Raw genomic sequence first — 10,822 nt, forward strand, 5'->3', positions numbered from 1 at the left:
AACTTTGAGATAAAGGAATGTGCTTATGGTGATAAATGGTACACGAGACACACTGAAAAAGATTGGTCAGAGGTCTACCTTATTCTTTTGCACCAAATTAACACAATACTATCAGTGGTTTTATATTCAGAGTATACATAATAATGTTTATTCCTGTGAACTTACGTGCAGGACCTCATTTGATACTTACATTATTTTCTCGTGAAAATAACATTCTTCAAGATTTTCTTCTTCTCTTCTTTAAAAACTTTACCCCTTACTGAATCAAGAACTTCCACCACATTAAAGTTTTCACTCTTTGTTATTCTTTCAAATATTCCATGTAGACGAGTAGAACACGACCTCTTCTTTCTTTAATATGAGACTCATATTCAATAGGATGCAGAAGTGAATAAGCCTTTTTACACACATATTCTTCTTCTTATGTAGCAGAAAGTAAGTGAAACCTACTTCCTTTTAGAAAATGAGAGGTTTCAAACAAGTTAGATCTATTTTCATTAGCATTCCTCTTTTTACTTAATTTTTTTTTCTTTATCAGCCAGTATGTACTTCTTACTAAGCCTCCTATTCTTATGCCTTTATTGATTCTTAGTTAAACGAGAGGTAGTCTCGGAAGATTAGCCAACTTCAAAGACTCATGGGCCATCACAAATTTCTTATGCCTTCATCAAGCTGCCACTTATTTTTCGCTCCTTACTAACTCATCACCCTTTTCTTTCTCACCCACTTAAACTTATTTGTAAAGTCCAACAAAATAAATCTTATTTTATGTATTATATTATAAGTTGCACATATTTAATTTATTCATGGTTATGTTGGAAGCACCATATTATTCATTTGTGTGCATCTATTTTAATATTTTTATTAAATCAAAAGAAAATTTAAATACTTGCCATAAAGTTTTTATGTATTTATACATCTAATGCCTAAGTTTTTATATTTTATTTTATAAAATTTTGATGTCATAAATTTATGCATGGAAAGATACATTTTACTTGAAAAGGATAAGTAATAAAGATAGTTTTTGTGATGTCTATTTATTCACGTATCTAATACTTAAATTTTATTTTTTCTATTTACATTACTCTAAATTTAATTATCACAAAAGATATCATCCTTAAAATAATGAAAGATAAATTTTCATGTAAATGCTAAATGATATACACGTAAAGATGAAATTTAAGATATTAGATATGTAAATATATATTAATTAAGTGGTAAAGCTGTTAACGATCGAATTTAAAGATGAATAGGGGTCAACCAAAAAAAAATCAATTAAATTGATCTGATCTTAATTCGAGGTAAAATTCAAATCAATCATTGTCGTCTCTAGGGCTGTCAAAACGGCTTATTATTCACAAACAACTCGTGTTTGGCTTGTTAAATAGCTTATGTTTGAGACCAGGGGCTTTGGATCTCACCCTCCATTCCTGAATCAGCGCTGAGACAGTTATCAAGGTGGGTCCGAAGTGGGTCAGAGTTTGTTACGGGCAGCGGCTGAGAATTTGTTTTTTTGGTGCGCACATGCAGTTTTTATTGTTGCGTTTTGATTGTGTTTGAAATGTCATAAATGCTCATGTTTAAAAAAAAAGAATAAATGAAATAGGTATAAAAATTTTATAGCTCAATATTGATAATAAAGTGTTGAATTTTCTTAGGATGTAGGATTATATATCGTTCGTAAGACAATTTAGTAAAAGATATGTTTCATGGAGAGAGCAATGGAGAGAGATGGATGGAAATCTTTCAAGAGGACCCTGAGAAATATATTAAATTTTGATGTTTGGTAGGTTAGAGAGAGGTGACACCCTTGGGTTACAGGATTCGAGAGATAATAGTGATGGAGAGCAAGCTTTGAGGAGGCAAGAGGAATAGTAGATTTAGGATGAAAAGGGAAGGAAGTCCACCCTCTTCGATATGAGAATTTTAGCAAGAAATGCCCATATATCTGCATTTGTATATACATTTAGTTTCTTGATTCTTTCATTTCTTTGATTGGATGTTCGCGAGAAGATTGTGTTACTCCTTTGAGACCTTCGAGGAGAGGATGAGTTTTATCTCAATAATGAATCCTTCTATCCTTGGGGGCTCATCGACCTGTCCTGTGAGAAATTAGATCTCTTTGTTGTCAACAACTTTCCACGATTGTGTATGGGGGTATTCTCAGCTTCTCCTACAAAGAATAGTATCTAAAATTACTGTTTTTTATTGGAATATCCTATTTCTTTGGATATCTTGATTCTCTTGGGAAAAGGATCCATTCTGATTTTACCCATCTTGCCTTTTAAGGTCTGCTTATAAAGATCCTATTTAAATTCCCTTAGTTGACTATGCTTTGAGGAAGTGAATACATGCTGAAAAAGTGAGTTTCAACATGTTCCTTCTCGAAATGTCTTCCATGTTACGTTTTTTGAACTGTTTGAAGAAGTAATAACGAGAGTTAAGTTAGATAACATAAAGGGTATTGACAATGGTATTTATTCAAACTTAAAATAATTATACTCCCTCAACATATTTATAAGGCCGCTTAGGAGCGCAGGTAGATCCCTACATGTTCTATGAGACATTTCTACCATCTAACAATGAGCAAAGTTCTTCTCGAAGAGATTAGGGCTACTCTCATGTGTAGAAGAGGTTCTTCAAAATAGAGGGCAGAAGACACGACCTAGGATAGAAGAAGAGTCACAATCAAAATCAGAAGAAAGCTAAAATGTCGGAGAAGAAATAAATCTAGAAGAAGGGATCCCCTGTAAACTCATCACGGCGAATTGTGGTTTCTTATTATCCATCTGAGGCAGCCTTTCGCAGAGAAGGCTCAGTAGAATGGGCGTACCCCATTGAATCAGAGGTTTGGTTGCTCAGAAAAGTGCCCCCCTTGAACTAAACATGTCGAGGCTCATCTTTCTATCATATTGGAGGGGTCAGAACAACATCTTGTTGTGGCTCCTATCAATTTAAACATTTCTAACGAAAAGCTTTTTTTATGCTCATCTTTTATTCTTTCTTTTTTTTTTTTCAGTTTTTTCAACTTATTTCTATTAATTAAATATCGACTTAACAATTGCTTTATGACATGTTTACTGTTAATTATTATGAAATTAAAAACCAACGGGATCATTTAATGACTACCATTTATTAATTGACTAAAAACCTACGTTTTGGCTTTTTGATGATCTAAGATTGTCGCTTTATAATTTGTTAATAATTGATTGTCTTGACCAACGGTTAATATTTCATGTTCTTTAGTTACTAAATTTACTAAATATCCATGGGCATAAAGAAAAATTTGTTGGCACGCTTTTGACCATTGATTTTTTCACTAATTAATACCAAATATATGATAAAAATTAAAATTCCTATCTCCACCTAACTCAAAATGAAGCAACTTGTAGTTCCCTTGCTTAAAATCATACTAGCCAATTTTAGGACCCGTTTGAGGCAGCTTATAAGTGCAGACGACGTTTTTAAAACGACGCCGTACCGTTTGGTTTGCTCGTTTCGTCAGCTTATTCGAAATAGCGTTTGAGTTTTTACACTAATTGTAGGCCGCGGGTCGAACCCTGCAGCCCTTCCGTGAGCTGCGTTTCAGGATAAACAGCTTATCATGAGACACACAAGCTACCCCAAACACAACCTAGAGCTTTTGGTGTCATGTAAAGGAAAGGTGAGGTGGTGGATGACAAAAAGGGAGGTAGAAACTAAGGACGTGTTTGGGGCAGCTTGTGCGTTTTAGGATAAGCTGTTTATCTTGAAACGCAGCCAGCGGGCGGACCACGGGAATTTTGAAAACCAAACACAACTGCGGCGTTTTGAAAACGCCGCCCGCATTTATAAGCTGCCCAAACAGGCCCTAAGTTTTTTCATTAGCCCCAACCATTAAAAAAAATGTTATCTTACTTACAATGTGATAGTTTTTATTTTATTATTAATGCAATTTAAAATAGTAACACCAATACTAATTTTGTATTACCTTTATAAAACAAAACAACCAAGTATTACCACATAATGCAACTTGTTAAAATAAGAAACTTGAAAACTAATATAATTGTCAATGTCATTGATTTAAATAGTCATTGGAGCTAATAAAATATGATGTACAATATTTTTTATTTTCATTTTGAATTATATTAATACATGTAATTATTTGAGAGACTTAAATAGAAATAAAATACCATTTTATATTAATGGAAAACCCCATTAAAGCAAAAAAAAGAAGGAAATGGGTATGAGTTTTGAATTTAAATTATGATTTTTTTTTATTGAAACAAGAAAAAATATTATTGCTATTATTCTTTGAAATTTGCTTGCTCAAAATTTGAAATGGATAAAGGTATTTATTTATGCATGAATAAAAATATTAAATTATATAAATCCTTAATTATAGTTATTAAAAGCTAAATTTACTAAAAATTTCAATTGAATAATATTTTTTTGCAAACAATCAAAATGTAACATTTTATAAATATTTATTCTAAGTTTTTAATCCATTTAAAATAGCAATATCAAAATTTTATGAAGTAATAAAAAATATTTTTACTTTTAGACTACATTCTTGATCTAATATAAGAGAAAATAAAATGTGGCAAAATATTTTCATAAGTTATAAAATTAAATTACTTAAATTATTTTGAATGTAATAAATATTAATGATATTTGTGATTTTATTGTTATAAAGCAAACCAAATATCATGGAATTAAAATTAAGGGTCACATTTACCAATATAAAATTAAATATAAATATAACTATTAATAAAATGAATATTTTAAGGATCAAAAGTACTCGATAAAACATTTAAATAATTAAAAATAGTATAAGTACTAATACAATATTAGAATTTGCATAAAATATTCTCAAGGCATGTTGTCTCGTTGGGCACTATTTTAGGAAATTGTGAATTCAGTTGGATAGGAATTTAATTATTTAAAAAAGATTTCATCAAAATTAAAAAAAATAATATAATATAATATGATAAAAAATTCAAAAAACCCTCAAAATAGTTTTAGATACTATAATTAGGTTAGTGGTGAGCTTGATGTCACATCCCAAAAGAGCCTTTAAGAGAGTTAGGCAGCCGAGGACTTAAATACTATTTTTCGGTCATAACATAGCCAATGTGACACTATTTGTCCGTGACATTGAGCTCAAGATCACAATATTGTAAAGCTAATTTCACCAAAAATATTAAAAAAGTTAAGTATTCAATTAAATAAATTATTATTAAATCTAATAATTAAAAAAAATCGTAATAAACCAAAAAATAGAAATATTATTAAACTTGAAATTCATAATAAACCAAAAAATAGAAATATTATTAAACTTGAACATATAAGTCTTCATAATAGAGAGAGAACATAGAAAATTTAAAATCAAATTTCATTATAAAAATAATTTTATAATTTTAGAAATTAAATAATTTAAAAAATTCATAAAATTTTCATCATAACATCAATTTTTTATGGTAGTGTGGGAACAACTTATTAAGTCATCTAATAAATTTCCATAAGATTTTAAAGTCTTTGAATTATAAGTAAGTTTTATTAAAAAAAATAAATAAATTCTTACAAAATTTAAATTCATTTAAATTAAACTCAAAATTTTATGTGTTGTAATCCTAGTCTCTAGGGAATATTCTCATAATTTTTAGGGCAAAATTTACTATTTTTAAAAACTATTATTTTAAATAAAATAATAATTAATAATATATAATAAATAAATAAAATAATTATCAAATTTTCACAAAATGTTTCAAATATCTTACCTAATTAGAAAATAAGTTCATGAAATTTAGAGTTATGCAAACCCATTAAATCAATTGTTTAATCAAGTTAAATTTTAATTAATTTAAAATTAATTAATTATAATCTAAATTTTATGAATTTTTAAAAAAATTTAGTAAAGTTATACAAATTTTGTTTAATGAACCTTAGGAATAAATAGAACTTTAACATAAACCCATGACATTTTGAATAATTAAAACATAAATAGATGAAATAATTTCTAAAAACTCCAAATAATTTCAATTAAAACCTATATAATCAAATTTTTATGAATATTTTTACTTGCTTGAATTTTAAATGATAATTAATAATAAATTACTAAAAAAAACCCACATTAAAATAAATTTGGCCAAAATTTATATGAGAGGCTTTTATGGTATTTCTTTCAAAATATATTAATAAATATTAATAATTATTAAATTTTAAAAATTCACAAAAATTTCTTGAAATGTTGTTGTGATTTGTTATTCTTGAAATGTTACTTATCGAACGAATCGAACACGAACTCATTGACGAACCGAACACAAATTGTTCACGAACAACGAGTTTTTTTTTTTTTTTTTTGTAAAAATTAGGTGTAATAATTATGTTAGAGGTTAAATATATAATTAGATTATAATTGTGTGGTGTGCATATAAATTCATGCACATTTTTAATTTTCATTACTAAAAAAAGTATCTTAAACAATAATTAAAATTGAATCTTCAAATTAATGAACATATCGAAGCACTAAACAACTTAATTTGCAGTGGGGCCCACTAATAAAAAATGGTGGGGCCGCCCTCACTCCTCCATGAAAAACTATATATGATTGATCGTAAGAGCATATTGGTAAATAAATTTCTCCCCTTTCTATGCGCATCGTTTGCATCATATTCCTTCTCGTTTAGTGGTAGTAATCAATATAATTATTTTATTTTTAAAAATTAAATTTTAATTATATAATATATATATATAGTCATATTGGTAGACCAGCCTTGTAAGTTTCCGCAGGTCACGGGTTCAAATTCATTTATGATCAGTTTGGAGCGATACTCAAATAATTAGGCACATATTATAGATATATATATTTATATATTATTAAAACTTTTTTCAATTATATTAAAAATATCATTATTATTTATAAAAAAACAGAGAAATGCACATGATAAAAATACAAAAAAAAATAATAATAAATAAAGTTTATATAAAAATATAAACACCATATATTGCAGCGATAAAAAGGCTGGAGAAGCCAAAAGGTGGAGGACTAGGCTCTTATTCTACTATTAGCACCTTTAGTGCTCCTGCAAGAGTCATCGGAGGAGCAAATAAAAGCAGAGGATCTCAGAGAAGAAAACGACAGGAGAAAGGAGGCGTTCGGAGATGTGGGGGTGGCTATGGAGTTGGGTGCCATCCATGGCGGCGGCGGCGGCGCTGTGTTTGGCGGCGGCATTGAGGCTGATAAATATCTTATGGTGGAGGCCGAAGAGGATCGAGGAGCACTTCGCAAAGCAGGGCATAAGAGGGCCTCCTTACCGTTTATTTATCGGCAACCTTAGGGAGATGGTGAGCTTGATGCTTGAGGCTTCATCGAAGCCAATGGCGCCCAAGAACTCCCACAACATTCTCCCTAGAGTTCTCTCTTTTTACCACCACTGGAAGAAGATCTATGGTACGGTTCTCTGCTTCCATGAATTCAACTCCCCAGTTTTCTGTTTTCATCATCATCTTCTTCTTCTTCTTCTTCTTCATGGTTGCTCTAAATTTTACTGCTCTGTTTAGCTTGCATTATTGATAAATTTGCTTCATTGTGTTCACTGCTGATTTCTTGTTTAAAAAGGCATGTTTTTGCATAATAATTGTTTGTGGTTACGAACTGTGCATCATTAACCCAACAAAATTTGAGTATTTGCTGATCATGGTAGTTTTGAAACTGCTGAAAATGTAAAATTTTTAACTTGTTTTGGGTACCCTGTTTCTATTTTCTTCTCTTTCACTTTCTCTGCGCAAGTGTTCTTGGGAGGCTGTTCCAGGCTGTGGTGGCCAATATGCGTCTCCTGCGCGCTGCTCTTCCCCACACTTCAATTGGACTTGCTCTGCCGCCTAACTCTAGCACCCTGCTTCACTGCATTTAATTTTACAGCAGCCTGTGTAGCCTGATCATCTAGTTCCAAGTTTGGAACTTTGGAAGTTGTTTATAGTAGTTATCTTTCGTTTTCTTTGTCCCCATTCTGCGACCTTGCCGGGATACCGCTAGCTACCACCGCTCCCTAATCTCTGAAAGTTTCAGCTTCCTGTCGTCTAGCAACGTACCCCACCAAGATTCTCCTTGCCCCTAACGGACAAGCTTCTTATGTCTACCTTCAATTCTATATCCATGCCGCTAACCGGTGTTTCTAATTGGTGTTTGTGCTGATTTCTGATGGACCCTCCCTCTTTTTTTCTTTTTTTTTTTTTTGTATTGCAGGTTCAACTTTCTTGCTCTGGTTCGGACCCACAGCTCGGCTAGCCGTCGCCGATCCTGAGCTCATCCGCGAGATCTTCATCTCTCGCGCCGATTTCTTCGACCGTTACGAATCTCACCCTTTGATACGGCAGCTGGAGGGCGAGGGCCTTGTAAGCCTCCGCGGTGAGAAATGGGCGCACCACCGCAAGGTCCTCAACCCCACCTTCCACATGGACAATCTCAAAGTATGTCAGTCCTCTGTTTACCAATTTAGAGTTTTTAAAATCCTCTCACAAAACGAATGGTATCATTTAGCTGCTTAATGGTGCTCGCGCAGCTGCTGATTCCGACGATAGGGAAGACAGTGGTGGAGATGCTGGAGAAATGGGCGGCGATGTCATTGTCCACGAGCAGTGGCGATGTGGAGATTGAAGTCTCCGATTGGTTTCAGGGAGTAACGGAGGACGCCATCACCAGCACAGCTTTTGGTCGGAGCTTTGAGGATGGAAATGCGATCTTTCGCCTCCAAGCAAAGCAAATGGCTTTTGCCTCCGAAGCCTACAACATGGTCCTTATTCCCGGATACAGGTAAGGCAAACGATGCAGAACTCATTGTGATAAAAATCTCTTTTTTTTTTTCTTCAAAATAAAGTCCAAGAGAAGGACTCAAAACTGACGTTTTGAATTTGGAATCAAAGATTTTTGCCGACGAAGAAGAATACGAGCTCGTGGAAGCTGGACAAAGAGATACGTCGGAATCTAGTGCAGCTAATCGGGAAGCGGAAGGAGGATGCCGCTGCAGACGAGGAGAGGAAAGCCGAAGGTGCTGCAACCGTATCAGCTAAAGACCTTCTCGGGCTTATGATAAATGCCAGTAGCGGCGGGCGGCCGCGAATCGGACCACCTCCGGCGATCTCGGTAAGAGACATAGTGGAGGAGTGCAAAACATTCTTCTTCGCCGGAAAGCAGACTACTTCAAACTTGCTCACATGGACGACGGTGCTCCTCGCCATGCATCCGGAGTGGCAGGGGCGCGCCCCCCCCCAGGGCGCGCCCCCGGGGGGGGCGGGACCGCCCCCGCCATGAGGTCCTCCAGATCTGCGGTTCACATGATCTTCCCACCCGTGACCAACTCTCCAGGCTCAAAACGGTACGCCGGACACAATTATTTAACAAAAAATTGTTAAAAAGAATTAATTTTTAACATCAAATTGTTTGCTTTTCAGCTGGGGATGATTCTAAATGAGACAATGAGACTGTATCCCCCTGCGGTGGCAACAATCCGTCGGGCCAAAGCCGATGTTCAGCTTGGAGTGTACAAAATTCCACAGGGCACTGAACTGCTTATACCAATCATGGCGGTTCATCATGATGCAGGGCTGTGGGGTGCTGATGCCGCTCAATTCAATCCGGCACGCTTTGCGGATGGCGTCGCACGAGCAGCCCGGCACTCCACAGCCTTCATCCCTTTCGGGCTTGGGGCTCGAATGTGCATCGGCCAGAACTTGGCTCTAATGGAGGCTAGGCTCACTCTGGCTCTCATCCTGCAGCGCTTCTCTTTCCGTCTATCTCCTGCATATGTTCACGCACCCACTGTGCTGATGCTGCTCTACCCTCAGTACGGTGCCCCCGTCCTCTTTCGCCCATTATCTCCATCAAGCGCCGGCTGCGGTCTCTGTCATGATGCATCATGATGCTGCAGATTCCTTCCATACCAATGCTACTCTGAACAGTAGTTCCTCGCATCTGTTCTCACACTAACGTTTTTTCTAACCCAGACGAAAAGATGGAAAAAAAAAATACAGCAAAAGCAAAATGTTTGTTTTAACTTTGTGCTATCACTCTGTTATTCGTGCATCTCATCAATCACTTGCCAAGATTTTAATTTTATCCGTGAAGAAAGACATTTAGGGGGTGTTTAGTAGCACACTCTTAGCACGATTTAGTCCTGAATTTGATTTAGCCAAACACCAAAATAGGTAAAATCAAATTCAACCCTCCAATTCTCTCTGATGGGTCTGTTTCTCCCCCCATTCATCTTATGTGTGACGTAAATCTGAATTTATCAAATACAACTGTGAGGCAGAGTACACAGATTTATTCCGCCGGATTTATCAAATCCAACTGTGAGGCAGAGTACACAGATTTATTCCGCCGTTGCTTGCATGCTCCATCTGCGTCGCGAGCTCACAAGATTTTGCGAATTTAATAAATCCTATCAACAAGATTTTGCGAATTTAATAAATCCTATCAACGTAAATCCACAACTGCAGCAAAACAACCCTTTAATATCTCTTAGGGGCTGTCTGGCAATGGATTTAGCCCAAATTTTATGCTGGATTTAAAACTGTCAATTAAATCTGGATTCCATGGATTTCGGCTGAAATTCCTGCATTTATTAAATCTCAAAGTTTAGATTTAACCTTGTGTAAATTTTATGGGATTTATAAAATTTTAATATCTTGAATCTCATCTTTGCCAAACAACACCTTACAGTTTTTGGGGTTCGTCGGTCTGAGCTAAGAGTTTGGTTGAGATTGGAGAGTTTGGGTGAGAAAAAAAAATTACGTTCGAAGTCTGAATGCAAGCAACATCTGGACAACGATCAGGCAATAC

General features: G+C 34.5%; 1 protein-coding gene across 1 annotated transcript; it reads left to right on the forward strand.

Moving 5' to 3' along the window:
• The first annotated feature begins 6,976 nt into the window (after positions 1-6,976).
• Positions 6,977-10,288, forward strand: LOC110019376 (cytochrome P450 734A6-like). The gene is made up of 6 exons (XM_020717016.1): positions 6,977-7,432; positions 8,228-8,451; positions 8,544-8,794; positions 8,905-9,236; positions 9,277-9,356; positions 9,433-10,288. Exons 1-6 carry the CDS (start codon positions 7,144-7,146, stop codon positions 9,898-9,900), a joined length of 1,644 nt encoding a protein of 547 aa, XP_020572675.1. The 5' UTR covers positions 6,977-7,143; the 3' UTR covers positions 9,901-10,288.
• The last annotated feature ends 534 nt before the right edge of the window (positions 10,289-10,822 follow it).

This window comes from Phalaenopsis equestris, unplaced genomic scaffold (assembly GCF_001263595.1).
Source record: "Phalaenopsis equestris unplaced genomic scaffold, ASM126359v1 Scaffold000054, whole genome shotgun sequence".
Lineage (NCBI taxonomy): Eukaryota > Viridiplantae > Streptophyta > Magnoliopsida > Asparagales > Orchidaceae > Phalaenopsis > Phalaenopsis equestris.